Source organism: Argiope bruennichi, chromosome 10 (genome assembly GCF_947563725.1).
Source record: "Argiope bruennichi chromosome 10, qqArgBrue1.1, whole genome shotgun sequence".
Classification (NCBI taxonomy): Eukaryota; Metazoa; Arthropoda; class Arachnida; order Araneae; family Araneidae; genus Argiope; species Argiope bruennichi.
Genome location: NC_079160.1, coordinates 84,648,976 through 84,669,545, shown reverse-complemented (window position 1 = coordinate 84,669,545; position 20,570 = coordinate 84,648,976). Strand labels below are relative to the sequence as shown.

The 20,570-nt window shown below is 30.0% G+C and overlaps 1 protein-coding gene across 1 annotated transcript in view; it reads left to right on the top strand.

The window, feature by feature from the left end:
- Positions 1 to 327: 327 nt before the first annotated feature.
- The window catches only part of LOC129987833 (chorion peroxidase-like), a 45,689-nt gene continuing 25,446 nt past the window's right edge, over positions 328 to 20,570 (top strand). The window contains exons 1-2 of the mRNA XM_056095800.1: positions 328 to 516; positions 19,851 to 20,044. Coding sequence (XP_055951775.1) covers positions 500 to 516; positions 19,851 to 20,044 — 211 coding nt within the window. The 5' untranslated portion in view covers positions 328 to 499. The remainder of the gene's footprint in view (positions 517 to 19,850; positions 20,045 to 20,570) is intronic.

Below are 20,570 nucleotides of genomic sequence, written 5' to 3'. Positions count from 1 at the left end.
TTCCCTAAACTTTTCTTAATTTGGAAAGCAATATTATATTCATTTATATTCAATTATTTCAAATATTATATTCATTTTCCATAAAGAGAGTTTATTTCATTTCCAGAACATTGTATCAAAAAGAAACAATTCTAATCCTTAACCTTTCAAGGTAAATTCGCCAAACGATAAAACCTGAATGAAAAAAAATCAATTAAAGTGAAGAAGACAAAAGAGCTAAAAACAAAGAGAAAAACTGTTTTCGTTCCTGCCAATGAGGAAATATAATGGAAATGACGTAATTTGGAATCGAGGGACTCTATTGGTCGAAAGGGAAAGTTTTCAGAAGAGACACCGACTGTTCGGAAGAAAGGTAAGGCGAACTCTTGTTGGAGATCAACGTTGCGTGACAGAAACATCTTTGGAGGCAGTTAAGTTGTCTCATATTATCTTGGGTCTCAGATGATCTGTGAACGGAAGTTTTAATTGCTTTTCTCTGACCTTTTCCACCACCAAGATCATGTTGCTCTATTTGAGGTAAGTCTTTTTTTATAACTGCATATATTAATTTCATTTTTTTGGTCGTTTTTTTTATGCGCCATTTGAGATTGGGTGAAATTTGAGTTCTAAAAAAAGATAATTAAATCGCAAATGAAGTGTTTTTGCTGTGAAGTGTTTGCTAGCATATTTTTTTTTTAAAGCTTTTGTTGAAAAATCTTTTGCTAAGAATTCTTACAATAATATTAAGTTACGGTTACGTTTTTTTTAAAGAAATAATCTGAAATGACTAAATTTACATGTAAATTAAATTAACTGTTAATCAAAAAATTAATTTTTGATTATTTAAATGAAGATTTTATTTACATTTAAATAATCTCAAATGCTATAAGATAATATTATAGGCTTGATTCCTTCTGCTTTGTTTTTATTTGGCATGAATGCATTATCTTTGCATTCTGTGCGATTTTTATATCAAATGATAGAAAAAATATTCCGCAAACGATATTGAAAGAAGAACTTCGGCAAAAAGAGACTGAATGAAAATAATAATGAAGGAATGAATAAATGAATGAAATATAATGAAATGAATAATAATTTACATCAATAATTTTACATGCGTTGTTATTCAAATTTATTTTTATTAATATCCACATAGAAAACATGATTCACTGAAATAGATATTCGAAACTTAAGATTTTTCTTTTCTTTTTTTACATTTATTGTAATATTTAATTTGTTTAACAATTGTAATTTAATAAATTTTGAGTATGTTTTCAAAAACAAGGTAACTATACTAATGCCTTGTTTTAAAGCGAAATGAAAATTATTCGAGGACAGTCATCGTAATTATAAACCATCGTCAGAAGATAACACTTGGCAACCCACTATCTCACCACACTTGCGCGTCACACTATAATAGCAGGATGCTTGTCTTCGGTATCAGATACGCAACATATCTTCAGTGTTTCAAGTATCGAACCTAAAGCTCGATACCTTACCGCAAGACTATTGAGACATCGTGATTTTGTAAAATGCATATAAGATTAGTTTAAACTAAGACAAATCACTTACGGGGTTTCATACGATACAATATCTCATTTAAAACTTGGTAAAAAAAACTACTGATCTTTAGCAATTTCCATGATAAAAGTTTTGGTAAAATTTCCACTGCGAAAGTTCAAAGAAACATTAGTGGTTGATTGACACATTCTTTGGTCCTAAGCAATCAAATTTTGAGGTTAAAATTATGATTAAAACTATGCCTCTTAAACTGGTCCATTTCATTTCACATTTTATCATATTTTTAACTTATCAACATGCTAAAGATTTATTTGAGGTTAATTTTTACTTTCTAGAATACGTAGTAGAGAGAAAATATAGTAATGGACAAAAAATTCGAACTCAAGATTTTGACAAATGTCCACATTTTAGACTTTCCTAAGTTCGAAAAACAAGTTTTGGAAAATGTCCGTTTGTCTGTCTGTTTGTGACAAGGATGACTCAAAAACCTTTAAGAGTTAGACAAATGAAATTTGGTATTACAGAAAAATTGCAGAAAAGGTAAAGGTATTTACAGAAAAATTGCAGATTTCTATCAAATTTTGAGTGAAATGTGTTCAAAGGAAGTCTGTCTGTCCGGCTGTTCGAATATAAGTTAACATTATAACTACAAAACGAAAAGCGCTAGATACATAAAATTTAGTACATAAATTTAATATCTATAATTTAAAGACACCAATTAAATTTTGAAAAGAATTTGAAAAATCTAAGAAGAATTTGATTGTCTGTTGGTCATTAGTTTCAGAAAATGTGAATACGACGCTCAAAGAAGCACAGCTTAAATAATATCAAATTCTGTATGTGATTTTGCGATTACAAAGTAGATTTATGCTAAATTTTTGTTTCGATCGGTTGAGGAAAACGTATCTAAAACTCAAATTCGATTTTTGGCCATTATTAACCCATGCCAGGGATTAATCGCCAAATTACTCGCCAATAATGAGACAACAGATCAAACAAAAATGAAAATGCTAAAGTTTATTAAAGAGTATGCGAGACATTATTTTGGGGGGGGGGACCACTTTTGCTGATGTATTTTGTCATATCTCTGAAAAATGCAAATGTTTTTATTCATTTTATTAATGGATGCCTCGCAATGATTTACTTATTACGACGCGTTCTTGCAATACAATATTATTTAAGCAGATGCTCAGTGTGTTATAAATATTGTGATAAAGTAACCGGATGTTAATATAAGAATTTGACCAATTTGACTTACAAAAATGCTAGTGTTATCTTCATATTTTATAAATAACAGAATTTGTGCTTTATTTATTGATTAACTAAGTTAATAATTTTATTAAAAAAATCTACCTGCCTGTAGTTTCATTTATCTCAGTAAGTTTGGGAGATTGTTTAGATCCTTTATTGCATTACATTTATACATTTACATTTATAATTTTAAAAATTAAACATGTTAATATTTAAAATAATAAATTTGAAAAAAAATTAGTTAAACGTGAATAGTGTTGGGACTCTCACCCGCAAGGTTGTGTTTTAAGAATTATTCTTATGAAAGCCATAATTTTGGGACCATATAAGAACAACACCCTCTAACCTTGATCAATTATATACACCTAATATTGTACAAATGATTCCAAATGATAAATTATGTGTTACAAATGCTGTGCTAACAAGATAACGAAATTGAAACATTTAAGAATTTGACGAATTTTACTTATGAAATTGTTAGTGTTGCCCTAATATTTTATAAATCACAGAATTTGCACTTTATTTATTGACTAGCCGCCTTTGGCGACCAGCCGGTTCGCCAATCTTAATGTTCATTTAAATTTTAATAATTAAATAGGTTGAACCGGAGTTTAACCCCCTTCTTCGCCCAGTTGCGATAACGCGCCAAAGCTGACAATCTTTATTATGCACAATAATTGAATATCTGCTCCTTTGCTTTTGAACATTTCGCTAGACCGTTGTTGGCGATTTTTAAAAACTGCGCCACGCAGGGGGTTAAACTCCGGTCGTACCATTAAATATTTTACGCAATTCCAACTTTAATAGATTCTTCTTCAAAATATTTTAAAACTACAAATTTTGATAGTCATATAATTCACTCATAATATTATAAAGGCCTTCAGTCATAACGTAATATGTATCTCTCTAATTTTCTGTTACCTCTCGTAGAATTTATGTTTTAAATTAAAGTGTAAATGATTAATCTGCAATTAATATAATAATATTTTTTACTGAAACAAAGCAGTTTTTTTAATAATATGATTACTGATAACAGAATCACTGAGCATTTAAACTTTATGGGCACTAAAGAATATCTTTCTTAATTTATGTAATATCTCAAGAATTTGTCAACAAAATTATCTCAGATTCATCATGAACAGATCGATTCATTAACAATGTTTCATTTTAAATGCATCAAACACTAAGAAAATAAAATGAATCGTTTAAAATAATCGATCGCAAACAGGTTTAAAAAAACTTCTTAAAAATGAAAGCAGAATATACAAAAGATGTTTGTCCGTAAGTCCGGTGTTGACCAATACGTAGTCTGGTTAATTTGACATCTGCCCCTCTAACCGAGACACCAGGCAACTAGTTAACAGTCGGTTTAATAAAATGCAATTTATTTTGCATTTCTCCATCCCAGGATTCTTGCCAAACACAAAGTATGTACTTGTCATATGTGGAAAACAGATCAGAATGAGTGCATGATCGTGACAAAGTGTTGGGAGACTCACTATATTCACGAGTATTCGGTGTCTCGCACTTCGAGACATTGTTTGTATAATATAATTTTGGAAATTAGACACGCTAACAATTAAAATAATGAACTTGAAAAAAATTAATTTACTTAAATAGTACTGGGACACTCACCTGCGATTTTAAATGTTAAGAATTACTTTTATAAAGGCCATAATTTTGTGACGCACAACACCCTCTAACCTTGACCAATTATACACCTAAATATTGTACAAATGCTTCCAATTGCCATTTACATTATTGCTCAATGAATTGCAATCGTCATACACTGTACATTAATACGCCTGCGGGTAAGGTCTCACAGCACGTCCGCTTGCATGTTATGGTAAACAGCCTTTGCAATGTTTGACATGACTGCTGATGAGCGGTGAATTCGTGACCACCTTTTTTCTACGCCCCGCATGGCTTTCCACTTTTGTTTTTCATTCTTTCCCCCGAAAGAGGGTCGTGATTGACACTAATTGTCTCGTAAAAAAATGCTCGGAAAGCTTCTTGACCTTGACTCTAGATAAGTGAAAGAGATGAGATAAAAACTTGCTTTGATTGATGGAAAATACTACGAATCCCGGTATGTAACATAGGGAGTCGACGTCTAGGTGAATTCGTTTGACCTGTTTATTTATTGGAAGGAACCTCCCTTCGGGCAGCCAGCAAGATAAGTTGGTTGAAATGTCTTTTATCTCAAAATTTTTTTTGGGGCCTTGTGTCTATGATATCATATATTCATTTATTCCTGGATTCTTTTGTGATGGATTGTTGAGGGAAAATAAAATTCCTTGAAATAAGATAAAGCCACATTAAAATCAGTATGTTAAAGCACTTCCCAAGAAAAACATTTTAAATCATAACAGTATAACGAATTGGCGTAGCGTAAGTATTCGCTGCCAAAAGTATAATAGGATTTTTTTTCCATTTCCACCTACAATAGTACTTTAACAAGTACTGGTTTCTGGAGAATGACATTTTTGGCCTTTTCATATAATTTAATAAAAATATAACAATAAGATGGATTAGTCTCCACAAAACTTTCTCGAACACTCTGTAAAAAACTTGTCATTAAAGGAAACTTCTTACTTGGTTTTGGGGTGCAGTTATTACGAAATACTACTCTTTGATGCAAATTTAGCATTTTTACTGAAACTGTCGAGGTCAACCTTGGCTAGTATTTTTGGCGATTTCTCCCTGGCATGAGGTTAATTTGTGTTTTAGATGAATGTTTCCCAAACCGATTGAAGCAAAAATTTGTTCTAACATTAGACTTGTAGTCACAAAATCCCAAACCAAATTTGATATATTTAAGTCATTGAGTTTTTGAATTACCGTGTATACTTATTTCTGAAAATACAGACCGTCATACAATCAATTCTTTTTTTGGATTTGGCTCAAAATTTGGCAGTTGCCTACATTATAGATTTTAAATATGTGTACCGAATCTTTTCTTTCTAGGTCCCTCTCTTATGAATAAAATTGAAATGTCTAAAAATTATATTTTGGTATTTTGCATGAATAAGCATTTCACAGTAGGCAACCAAGCTATTTTAATTATAAAATTATCTGTCGTAATATGCAGCGTTATAATCAACGTTTATAACACTGCATATATTTTAATAATTAATATAATTTTCCGAATAATCAGAAAACAAACTCACTGTTGAATGAAAGAATAGAATCCTTAGTTGCCGTATATTAAATAATGATAGTAGGTGTTGAATTAACGATTAACAGATAAGCAGTTGTTAGACATAGAGTTAGAACGTAAATTCTTTACCGAAACGCAATACAACCTGTTAATAAGGAAAATAATTTTCTTTGCGGTAAAATTTATGCTGTATTATCAAGTGTTTAATCAGTCCTTGAAAAAACTCGCTTTCTTTCTTCAACTGCCAACCTTGGTATAAAGTACAAATTTTTCAACTGAATCTAATGTCGCAACGGCCATCTTCTTCAGATGTTTAGTTAATAAAAAAAATATAAAATTCTTTATTTGCAATTCTTAATAAAGGGGCATAAGTAAGGCTATTTCAACATAGTAAAAATTACCGCAATTCAACAAAAAATCATAATAAAAGAATTTATATGTATCTAAAACTCTAGAAATTTCAAAATAATTTAATAATTAATTAATAATTCACTTTTCAAAATAAAGTAAAGGGGAATTGTATTAAATTTTTTTAATCACATTTAATAGAAGGAACCATGAGAAAATGATATCTAATGGCATATATGAAATAAAGGCAATTTAAGTAAGGTACCAATTGGTTTTTAGGGTTTGAGATTCTTCTAAATTTTTTATTGATTTTTAAAAACAGCCTTTCTTATTTGATTCATATTTTTTACCCTCTCAACATTTATCTTCTTGAAATGGACAACAATCAATAAATATCACTTACCATCATCATATGTCATAATAATTAATTAAAATTAGTCAATACATTTAACTTGCTATTGTTTTCGGAGTAAATGGTTCCAAAGCCACATATATATAAATAAATTGACAAAATCATTTTTATCCGGTCTTTCAAAGACTAATTACTATAATATTTTCAACTTCATCTTCTGTTCCAGCCGAGTTGCGTGAGCTTCTTTAAAATATCGAATGAGCTTTTTGTAACATGTGTAGACATCTCTAAGTTAGAAAAACACAATTTTTGAAACATGTGCGTCTGTCTGCTTGTGACAAAGACCTCATAAAAGCTTTGAGCTAGATGGTTGACACCAAATTTGCATATTTCTATGAAATTTTGGGTAAAATCCATTTTAGAGGAAGTCCGTCTGACCGGCTGTTCGATAACTACAAAATGAGGAGAACTAGATGGATACACAGATAGATTCAGCACACAGTTTTAACATCCATAATGTAAACACCTGTCAAAGCTTGAGATAAAACCAATCAACGGGTTGACTATCTGTCGGTCTAAATATGGGATTTTATGACTAAAAGTGCAGTTTTGTGTCAAATCTTTGTTTCAATCGATTGTATAAAACGTCTCTAAAACACAAATTTAATTTTCTGATACTATTAAACCCATGCCAGGCATTAATCGCCAAATAATTCGCCAAGGATGACACGATTGATTCAGTAGAAATGCTTAATTCAGGCCAAAAAATATTTCTAAACAATTGTACGCCAGTGTCATGCAAGGCGTTTTCTGGCACGACAAGTTTATTATATAGTATGCGAGAGATATTTGGGTAGATCACTTCCGCTGTTTGAATTATCGTTTTCACTGTCATACAAACAGGCATAATTAATTTTTTTTATATAAGGTGGTCTAGTAAATGGAGATTCGTCAGGCGTTGAATCTTTTGACTCTTACAAAACTTTCTTTTGTATATATTGTACACGAGAAAGTATAAAAGGTTTATGGTATCGAAAAAATAACCTTTTTCTTAGATGTTTTATAATTGCAAAAGTGCTTCTCGTAAGTATTTATTCATTCAAATATTCCAATAACTTAGCTTCACTGAGAACGAAAATATTCTTTCTTTTGATTTAAACTTCATCTATTCTTAACTCACTTTAATTAAATCAATTATAAATTCAAAATTAAATGCATGTGTACAGTAATATTTCTAAGTACAGTGTATTCTGGAACATAACTCTGTAATGGAGTCCTTTTTGTTGCAATAACTAGATGTCTCTTGAAAGAAACTGAACAGATATATGGATTAATTATTATTATTTGCTTATGCTCTTATTTTGAGTTTGTAATAAGTCACGAATTATTCCATCACCATATTTTCAAAGGAAATTATACCATTTTTTTCAAATGTATTTTTTTATATGCAAGAAATTCTTCTGAAATGACTCATTGTATTTACATTTCAACTGATATGAGACCAAATTTAACCAAAGTTTACTATTCCTCTTCGATTATTCGTTTGTGATGAATTTTTTAAAATACTATTATTTTATAAATTTAAATTTTTAAATACTTTTTTTAAATAATCCATTTTGCACAAGCAACGCATAACAAATATAGTTATTGTATGTCCTTATTGCAAAAATTTAGATCAATATAGCAATTTAAATGCACACAAATCTGAACAAAATATCGTTTTGAAAAAAATTGCTGTTTAAAATATATTTTTAAAGTTACTATTAAGTTCTTCCTTCCAAAATGTTCCTTCTATTCAAGAATACACGATGAATGGCATTTTTTTTACATGAATTATATATTTTGATGCGATTACCATCCAAACTATTATTAAAAATTATCAGATATTATTAAAATAGTTCTAATCAAAACGTTTATTGCAAATCTGTGTTTAATGTAATGATAAAAAAATGTAAAAATGTGGGTTATCCTCAAAGATTAACAAAAAGGTAAAAGAGTTGGGGGAGGGGGAAAGCTGCTTCAATGAAAATAATGAGGAAATAACAACAAGGTTTCCACATTTTTTTTACAAGTTCCTGTATTTTCCACCTTTTGCGTGCATTTTTTTTTAATTCGGATTCGTTCTTTTTTTTCTCTCTCTCTTTTCATTGACTGTCAGTTTCAATTTACTGGAAAATCCTCAATGGTAAATCCTTTTCAATTGACACGGGCTGAAATGATTGTTAACTTCAATCAATTTTACGCCTCAGTCATTGAATTGCTTTTATATTAAACATAAACTTGTGGTATCTCCAGATTTCAGTATTATTTGGCTATTGCTGCCCCTGTATTTCCCATCTCAAATCACAGCAGATCTCTAAATATTCCTCATATAAATAAAAGGTTTAAAAACTGTTTACACAAATTTCGCATGAAAAGACTGAAATAACTTTTCGTGATCTGAATTTTATTCCTCGCCTGTTTTCATAGTTAATGGACAAAAACTTACGCGGAGGATAGATTTTAGCATTTCATCTCAACCATCTAACTATTGGATTATGATGTAAGTTTTATCTGGTGCACTTTTATTTATGAATTTTGTAAAAATGTAAATTATATTTTCCTAGCATTTTATCATTTATTTTATTTTTATCATTTAAAAAAGTAAATTACATATATATATATATATATATATAAAGATTTTCATGTCTCCAAAAATAAGAGAGATTAAAAAATTAATTATTTGTTAATGAAAAAAGGTTGGATTAAACGAAATATACTAAATAAAGTATTGTAATTCTTAAAAAAAATCGATTGCGAAATTTTAATAATTTTGATACAATTTGGGTTCGCAATTTTTTTTTTTTTTTTTTTTGGATTTGTCTTTTTGTCTGCGATTTAAAACCGGATTTTTTTTAATTTGTTTTTGTCTGGTTTACTGACATAAGAGTCAACCGGGTCGAACTAGACGGACAAAATGTAATATGTGATCTTTAAATCAAAATTGTAGATAAATATCGCTTTTATGTCTCATCCATGCATAAAATGACTGTCTCTTCTTTTTTCTTTTCCCGTATGAGTGAAGGATTTGTTTAGTAAATGCAATAAACTGGATCGATGAAATCTGGCATATGCTTTTATCATCAGCGCCGTATTAGTTTTTGAATTCATTCAATTAAAGAAATAACTGCCTTTTGACTTTTTAACGACAACAAAAAATTGGCACAGAAACTCTACTTATAGTCCAAAAATCACATACCAAATTTGACATATTTAAGTCATCGCGTCTTTGAGTTATCACGTTTATATGCTTCTAAAAGTACAGACCGACAGATGATCAATCTCTCTTCCCCGTCAAATGTAATTCGTCGAGCTCAAAGCGTTTTGAGTTATCGTTGTCACAGACGGGCATTGTGACATAACATAACGTCATCCTGTGCCCCGGTGCTTATAACACTAAGTTATCTAACCAGTTGGATGAGCACAAGATGGAAGAAAGAAAGAAAAACGTTAAAAGAAAGAAAGAGACGACAAACCATCCAGGGATCTCCAGAGAGAAACCCATCGGTGTCAAATCCTACACGACTGTATTTAATTTTTGCTGAATTAATAACTAAATGGAGAGGACAAAAATACTTAAACAAATGGTGACCATGGGTTGAACTTACAGGGAAATGAGATTACTAACTGATAAGGAAAAAATTGATAAATTACATTGTAAACATCTGTATGACACGTATAAGCATAAACAAACATTGTAGAGTCAGAAATCTGTAGCATCCGTCTTTGTCCTGTGTTTTTATTTCCTCAACGATACATAAAAACATCGTGACATAAAAATGTGTTTTCCGAACTAATGGAGGTCTAAAACGTGGAGATCCGTCAAAATCTCAAGTTCGAATTTTTTGAAAATTGCTATATGTCCTCTACACTACATATACTAGAAAGTAAAAAGGTAACTGTCTCTGAACTTATTTTTTATTGTATGCTTGCAAGCACGAAATTCAAAAGCTCAATAGGCTATAAAAATGAACACTGCGTATTTATTATGCTTAAATTTAAATTATATACATGGGTCTAATTTGGAGTTAAATCCACTCTTTGTTCGTGTTTATATGAACACAGTAACTCAAAAATGGGAAATGCTAGATTAATGAAATTTCGTACATAGATTTGGCATAAAAATATTAGATTCGTTCTAAATTTTAGATTCAATCCTTCGACAGGAAAAAGATGAAATGGCCTATTCGTTTTAATTTCTATATTATATAACTAATACAAAAGTCACCATATTTTCAACTTTTATTCTTACATTTCAATAGAAATGTATATATTTTTATTCTTACATTTCAATAGAAATGTAAGAAAAACATTCCCAATGATTTAATAATAAACCCAACTTTAGATCCTGACTTCCTGTTTTAGAAACTCAAAGCATTTCTGCGCAATAGAAAATTTTAATTGTTCACTTTCGTCTTATTGAAAAAATTTGTTTTAGATTTTTAAATCCTATTAAATTTTTATCTGCAAGTTTCGACATTTACCTTTTTTTATATATATATTCGATAAAACTACTTTTGTTATCCCTCCTTTCTCTTTTCTCTCAACAGAATATATTTATTAGTGTAAATCTTCATCACTAAATTGTAAAGCATTGAATGAAGCAAAGTTTTGTTGTTTATTAGCGTAGAATTTTTTTTATCAATTCAGACAAGTTTTTCTTTGTTCTTCAGCATTTTTTTTTTTTTTGCAAGTATTACAATATTTTGTTTTGTATAGGTTTTACAATTTTGAGAATTCCCTGACAATCGCTAATGATCAGATGTCACGCAGTTTTTCACGCCTATTCCCCCATCCGGGTTGTGTTGACCTCTTTTCATTTTTTGACTGATGAGCAAAAAGTCATTGAAATATGCATATACTTTAAAATCAACAGACATTAATATGTAGTTTCTTATGTTACTGTTTAATAAATTTAGCTGACAAAGGTATAAATTTATTAGAATGTCATCGAAAAAGTTGTATTTTTTGGAAATTATTTAACAAAGTTTGATTAACCCTTATTTGCGTGACGATGGAAATTTCCATCATAACATTTAGTGAACAAAAAACTGAACTCAAAACAGGTGTACTGTAAATGGGTTGTTGCTGGAACTTTTTTCACGACTATTGCGTAATAAGGAACGGGGCTGTTGAAAAAAAAAAAAAAAAAAAAAAAAAAAATGAAATGTCACAATCATTATAGCGGGTTTGAACTTGTCATTCCGCTGTTTGTTGTGATTGGAAGAAACGGACGATTTCTTGAATATTTTTGAGATTTGTTTACTAATAAAAGCGATAATGACTGGAGAAATTTAGAAGAGATTTTGTATGATTTTGTACTGAAGATTTTGTATTGACAGCCTAACATGTAAATTTGCATGATGATGAATATTTCCCACATACCGTTTTTTAAAAATTATTTTATTATATATTTATACTAGGGTTTTTTTAAAAAAAATATTTTTTCTTTAATCTAGAGCATGAATTATACCATCCTGATTTATTTCACAAAAAATGCAAAAATCATGTAAAGAAGGGTTAAGTGCTGTTCATATTAAAGAGTACATATAAAGTTTAGGACCTGTTTAAAGATCCATCAGACTTATTTAGAAAAGACAAACAAAATGTAGAATTTATTAAGAAACTGGTTTAAAAAGTATAGATTTTTTTTAATTAATAAATAAAAAATATAAATAAAACTTTTGAATACTTAAAACTTTTGAAACTTTTTAACACTTTGAATAACAAATGAAAAAAGAGTAAAAGAATGAATAAAAAAAAATAGAAACTATAAAAAAATAAAGAAAGAATTTTAAAAGAATGAAGACAAAGAATTTTTTTAGTAATATATATTTTACTAGTGTTCTAAAAAAAGTTTTCCTTCTTTTTGTGGTGGTGAAAATAATGATGCTGGCTTGAGCTTAAACATTTTTAATAGAATAGAAGTAGAGACCTTTTGAATCAAGATTCTAATAGACAGAAATTAAACTTAATTCAGAAGGAGTTTCCCGAAGCATATTTATATGGAACTACTCACATTTGTGTAATTCATGCGAAAAACCTTTGAATATTTAATCTAAATACATTGGAAGAAATCTGCTGGAGCACAAACTCACTTTCGAACTCGTAACTTTGACAGCAACGGAGAGTAACTTTATTTTTAATACCAATGTTTCCCAATAAATGGATTCTTAAGCTTTCACCATTTGTTAACTCAACTTTTTTATTTTCCTTTTGACTGTTAAAAATAATCCCGACACTAATCTAGCCTTAAAAATTTTTATTTCCAATTTTCACTTTGACTCAAAAATTTATTTCTTGGCACAAAATTTATTTTTTGATTCCCACCTTGACATAATGTTTATTTTTAAACTCCTACTTAGACACAAAGTTTATTTTCGCCATCCCAATTATGCATAAAATAAGAAGAATTAACGAATTATACGTGTACAGAAATTTAGTTAAATATACTTATTTGGAAAATTGTGACGAAATTATTCAAATCAAGCATGGTTTTCTTAATCACTTTTGTTTCATAATTTTGAAGAAATTGATATATACAATTAGTTAATGCCTGGGTTTTCAAAATTGATATGCCTGGCTCCATTTTGGTTGCTAGCCAATGAGGACTGAGTCCACGATTTCAGAAATCGTCTAGTACAACTTTTACATGGGATTTTTTTTAATTGTTTTTCATTCTAAAAAAAACACTGTAGCTGATTTTATAACGTGTGATAAATCAACATTTGCATACTGTGTAATATCAATATATTAAAAATTACTAACTAAAGAAACTATTCATTTAACTGTAATTTTTCCTATAATTTACAACCGGTAAAGCGATATTTAGCGTATATATCGTATATTTAGCGTATATAGAACCTTGAAATGTCAAAATCACCAGAAGAAATATTGAAGGTCAATTTTTACTTTTTCAAGAGTAATTTTCTCATCACTGAATGATCAATGAACCGTGTGAACAGAAGATTTGCAAGTTTGAAACGCTTTTCTCAAGGCTGAATCATGCATGGTACTAATAGTTTATTCTATTTATAGGAAAGATGTGATTTGATTGTTATGTAACATTGGAATGACAGACGATAGCACAGTTATTTAAAGTATACTATAATTTAATTTACGGTATGTATTAATTCTTCAGGACGGATAATTTTAAAAAAATAAAAAAATGAGACTACATTTTTAATGCTTCTAAAGATGAATTTATGCACTATGGTAGAACAGATGCATATATTTTTATGTGCATAAAGTTTTGGACGGGGACAAAAGTCTTAATTGGTCTATGTATGCCCTATTAACGTATAATCAAGGAAGTGAGGAAAGAAGGACTAGCAAGAAGGACCTAAATGCTCAAGGCATCAATTTTAAGAATTGTTCCGTAGAATAAAAAAAAATTAATCCATGTTACATATAGAAGTCAAATTAACCGACTTCGTCAATCGGTTGTTTGCCTAAAACATTATTAACATTCATTTTGACTTGTCAATCAACTTTGAAATAATACATTGTGTCACATCAAAATAAAATTTTACTTTAAATAATATTTTGTACAATAAACTTAAAGCATTCCGCCTGGTTTGTTGCGTTTTCAAAGTGGCGAAATTAATTGACGGATAAAATTGTTGATTTTTATCCGTCTAATCGTTGTCTGACAGTGTTTTTTTTTCGATATGTCTCTATACTAAAGAGAAGAGGATAGGCGACTGTTGATGACATATTTAGGGTTCATGCGAAATAAAAATGGGCGAAATAGGCTCAGTGGCATTGACCGAGGTATTTTCTAGTAGTTTTTCTCCGTAGAGAATATATAAAGAGGTAATATTTAATAAATTGTAATAACAGGAACAATTGATGATTTATCTAGAGATCATAAGCCTTCCAATGAAATAAAAATTGACAAAATTGGACCTTGGAAGAAATAGGGGACAGGTATTCGGTTTTTCTGGTTATTTTAAGTATATATATATATATATGGAACAGAGAAAAATAATGCCATACTCTGATTGCTATATACACCTACTAAGTTGCTGGTGACAACTGAAGGGGAAAAAAAATCACATTGCATTCCAAACACGTTATTTCTCTACATGCCATTATTTTATCCTCATTACTCCCCTTCTTACAATTTCATCATCATCATCATCAATGAGTTCAGTTTCTGGGCTGTCTATGTCGGTATCGCTATAATTTATACTATGCAATAAATTTTCACCAATACCAACAGAGATAGTTCGCCTTCGAAAGATGAAATTATATCATTAATGCAATTTGAAACTTCTCTTACATTTTGCGAGATGTTCTAAAGAAAATGTGTTTAAAATAATACGGAAAAACCCAAACATCATTTGCCTTGCTGATATATTGCACCAATTTTGCCAGTTTTTATTTCATATGAAAGCTTATTCTAGATACATCAAAGGTGATCAATTGTCTCCCACCACTTCTCATTTATCAGAGCAAAAATACTATTTCTCTAAAGTAGGAAAACCTTGATAGAGTTGTCCAGACCAAACCAAGCACCGGTTTCCTTTATTTCTATTTCAGATGAAAGCTTATGACTCATAGATACATTAACAGAAGTTACATACTTTATTTATCTCTTTATTGTAAATATATATCGCAAAATGAAGCTTTAATAGAGCCTTTTATGTCATACACTAAATCATTTTCACCTATTTGATTTACTAAACAATTTCAAACCTTAGCGATAAATGATCCTTAAAAGGTATAGAACTATTACGATGTATTTGCAATTGGATCATATACAGTGGTGACCAAAAGTGTAGACAGTTTTGAAAGTTTCATGTTTTTCAACTTTGCTTGCTTGTAGAATATATTACTTTTCACTTAAATACAAATGTTTATATATCAAATTAAAGGTAATTTAATGTAGAATTTAATAACAAAAATAGTATTACAATATCTGCATTACAAAAAAAGTTACGCTCATTTTAGTAAGATCTATCTTAAATTTGCATTTTTTAAAGTGATACTTACACAATCAATACTTAGAAGGATAACCCTTATTTTTTAAGACAGCTTCACAGCGCCTTTTCATCGAGTGAACGAGTGTTTGGAGTTCATCTTTCGTAATCACATGGTGCCAAAAATCAATTATAGATTCAATAAGTTGTCTTTTATTGGATGGATGTTTTTTTCGTACAAGAATTTTCAAACATCGCCGCAAATTTTCAATTGGTTTGAGATCAAGGCTGTTTCCTGGCCATGGTAATACATCTATGCCTTTATTTTAAAACTATGCTTTGCATACTTTTTTGTGTGGCATGGAGCTGAATCCTGCTGAAAAATAAATAGTGCTTTGTTGGGGAAGAAATCCCTGATGGAAGGTATCAATTTTGGTTCCAGGACAGTTTCGATGTATTTTTTGGCACTCAGGATGCCATCAATCACTTGAATTCGGCCCACACCATCTGCAGACATACATGCCAAAATCATGGCATTTGTTGTTTTCATAGTTGCTTCAATGCAATCAGGATGAAGCGCTTCACCTACTCTAGGTCTCACGTATTTTCTACCATCACTACCAAAGAGCGATATTTTAGTCTCATCGCTCCAGATTACTTGCTTCCATTCATTTTCTTACCATTTAATGTGTTCTTTTGCCCACTTAACTCGTTTTTCGCGTTGCTTTTGATTTAAATATGGTTTTTTCCTTGGAATTCTAGCTTGTAGTCCAAATCCTGACAACTTTCTTCTTATTGTTCTTTAACTTACTGCAATACCCGCTGCATTCATTTCACATCTAATGGCATCTGATGAAATTTTTCTATCTTGAAGGCATAGCCGTTTAATTTTTCTATTGGCAGTAGCACTTGTGCATTTTCTTCGGCCTGATTTGGCCTTATTTTCCACTGGTTTCGTTTTTTCATAACGTAAACAGAATTTTCGTACACCAGAACAAATCACTGAACCACCAACTTGTTTTGCAATTTCAGCATAAGAGAGGCCATTTTCTCTCAATATGACAATTCGGCTTCTTTTTGTAGATGTCACCAACAAGAAGAACTGATTGGACATTGTTTAAAATTAGTTTAATTAAAAAAAGGACTTAAAATATTCAAAAACAGCAATACTCTTTTTAATTGTACTAGTATGCATCATTCCGCAAAATATTTCCACAACAATAACTCTTTTATCATTCAAATAACCTAAACTATAGTTACAGACATTTGATGGGTCCTCAGAACAGTGTTTGTGATTGGCTAGTACGCTTTTATTACAAAACACGTCATTATTCAAAACGATTTGTGTTTGTTTGTTCTACTAAAATGAGCGTAACTTTTTTTGTAATACAAATATTGTAATACTGTTTTTGTTATTAAATTCTACATTAAATTACCTTCAATTTGATATATAAACATTTGTATTTAAGTGAAAATTAATATATTCTACAAGCCAGCAAATTTGAAAAACATGAAACTTTCAAAAAATGTCTACACTTTTGGCCACCACTGTATGTCTGAACTCTTTTTATAAGCACGGGACTAAGTAGTTTGAATTGCTAAACAGAACTATTCAAAAGAAAACCAATGAAATATGAGCTCAACAACAAGCCTACTTATTTTGGCATAAGCCCTAGCAACTTAAAAAAAAAATTCTACAAATGAGTCATGTCATGTAAATATTTGACACTTTACCTACTTTGGACGGCAAAAAATTCAAGGACATGTTTAATTTAATTCAATTTATTTTGTTTACATAGTCAAATACAGAAATGAAAAAAATGAACTCAAAAAATGAAATTTTTTTCGTATGCAGACAATAAATATCTATGTATTTAAATTAATTGACAAAAACCAAAGAATCATTTTCCAGCCTTAACCACTGCTCGATTTCGACAACTTTTATTTTATATGAATGCTCATAACTTTATAACGGCTATGGAATTCTATCATCAGTGTTAATATTGCCATCAAACATTGCCTCCCCCTCTACCCTTCCAATCACTCATCTATTTTCAAGAAAATTTTAAAAACACTTCTTCATTTTATATTTTCTGTGAGCAAAAGCAGAGCTCAGCGACTATATCGATTTCACCAATTTTTATTTCAATTGAAATTTCATCATCTCAAGGAGCATCATAAATGATCGCCTGTCTCCTTTCCTTTTCGCAAGATATTGTAAAACAAAAATATGTAAAAGCCCTCTTCTCAATTTAACAATTGGGCCAATTTCGTCAATTTTCGTCACGAATTATCTTGCTATTTTGCAAATGTAACTAACTATCCGTATGTTCTATGATTATTTTGCTAGTATAATTTAAAATAGTACTTTCTTTTGTTTTAATAAGATATATTTATTAAAAACTGGTCAATCTGAATACTAATACAATAGTTGATTAAAATGGCTGATCTCAAAAAAAAAAATAACTTGCTAATGTTTACACATGATAGTGACATTATGTCCTATTAATCTCTCTGTAAAATAAAAAAAAATATATAATTAAATTGCTGCTTAAAATCATGTAATGCAATTTGTTTAGGTTAGAATTGATTTAAGCATTTAATCTATTCGAGTTAGAGTTAAATCTTCTTTTAATTGCAACTACTTTTAAGGATGTGCATGAGTTTTGCTGCCTTTTAAAAATTTTCATTGATGAAAAATTTATTCATTTAAATTTTGAAGATTCTTTTGAGTATAATTGATTTTTTGTGCTTTTTTCTTTCTGTAAAATATTTTAATAAAAATTAAAACATCTTTCTTTTTTTAAAATTCGGTTTTAATATTTTGGAATGAAATAAAAAAAAAATTAACCAAGCAGATGGCGCGGATATAATTATAAGGTAAATTTTCTAATGAATGCATTAATGCTTTATAATAATCGCATTTCAGAGTTTTTTTATTTTCAGTATTGCAAATTATCTTCCAAATAGTGGTTTATGAATTCAATCAAATAATTGAATGTGAGAGGGAATGATTTGATCATGCTGCCATCTGTTGGTATGATATGTAGTTTTTATCTCAAATTTTTACAGTGGTTTCAATTTCTATTGTTTCTTTGTAAAGGCGGAGGAAGAAAGATAAGGGAGGAGGGGGGGGATCAAGTGTGTTCATTTTTTTTTTCTTTGTGAAATGTAGACTATTTTTATCATGTTATTCAGTGTTAATATTCGTTATGTTATAATTCGTTTTATATTATCAAAATCCTTTAATTCCGTTCCAACATATTCAAATGTAAGCAGAAATATTCGTTTAGAGTAATCATGTCACTGATTGGAGGATCAGATTCGTTTAGAGTTTAATGCTACGAGTTTTGGTGTAAATAATTTCCCAATACTTCATTTCAATCAGCTTTAACGATACACGTTCAAAGAATTTCTCGCTCCGTTTGCAAAGAAAAATCTGGGAATCATTTTCCCACCGGGACAGGAGTTCATATGTCGATACTACTTCCCTCAATGGTGACAGGGTTGGTCGGCTGTACACAAGAAGAGACAGGGCTTCAAGTTCTTCCATCTGAACGAAAGCGTTGTGGATTATTTAGTTTAACAGGTCGAACGTGAAATCTTTTGAATAACCACTATTGTTTGTTATTGAATTATGAAAAAAAAATGGATAAAAAAATAATTGAGTTGAATATTAAAGACGTAACAAATTTTTAACAGACATAAAAGTTTGTCTAAAGTTAATGAACGCAACTCTGCTGCGCAGTTGAAAATTTCACTACCTCTTCTTTGAAACTTTGAAAAATTGTGAGCCTTTTGTTATCGAGATTAAACAATAAACACTCGGGATTTCGACGGAGATGAAAATGCTAAAGAAAGTATTCAATTAATACCCAAATGAGTCAAACTCTTGATATTTTGACGCCCGGCGCACAGCATCGTTTAACAACTTTTAAAAATCCATAATGGATTCAGTGATTGTATGGAATGTCGGGTGAGACAGAACCCATCTCGTTCTCTTAATACCTATAACTTCAAGAGTTATCCTAACATTTTATTCGACAGCATGTCAAGGAAAGTAACAGAATTTATGTCATAATTGCTAAACAAAGAGAGAGAGAGAGATTACAGTTTCTTCTGAAAATTCTGCAAAGGAATCAGCGTTTTGTTCTAATTCTTAATCTAAATTAATCTTTAACCAGTGTTTTTTTATTCAAATATTTCAAAGCATCAAATATTTGTGAATCATTATGTTATCAAATATAAATTTTTTTATAAATATGTCTGTTTACAGCTTTGTGGTGGTTCATATGTGCTATTTATTGGTGACAATTCATGGCCAATTCAATCCCCTTCCATTGAATCAGCGTGGGAGGGAACCACCTGCCGTGGTAATGCCCAGAAGCTTCACGCCAAGGTCAGTGCAGGAGGCCTTTACTAGAGCTGGGACCATCATCAGTGAGAGGCGGAGCACCATAACTGCTAGAAGTAAGCACTAAGCTCTTTATATTCTTACACAAAATAGAAAATAAATAGACTCCTATCGTAGTCTATTGTCAAGAATTCTTCTAATCTTCTATTGAGGATCAGGCATTCCAAATTCCTTCATAAACATTTACTTTCATGATTTATTCATAAACATTTACTTTCAGGATTCATTCATAAACATTTACTTTCAGGATTCATTCATAAACATTTACTTCCTATAATAAGATAGTTTGTCAGTTGCCTATATTGATGCAGTCCTGTTCATGTTGATCCTGTTCAGTCAGTCATCAAAGTGCTCAATATTTGAAGACTTCTTCCATTTTTCTTATTGGCCATCTTTCTCAAACTTATTCTCTTTATGTTTCACTTTTTTTTTTTAAATATATCAATTCTTACTGTTTAATTTCAATGTTTCTCCATTCATTATTACTGAAATTTAAACTACCGGCATAGCTTGCCTAATTCCAGAATTGTTAGTGGTTTTTTTTCTCCCCATAAGTTTAATACATCAAAGCCAAAGGTGGTT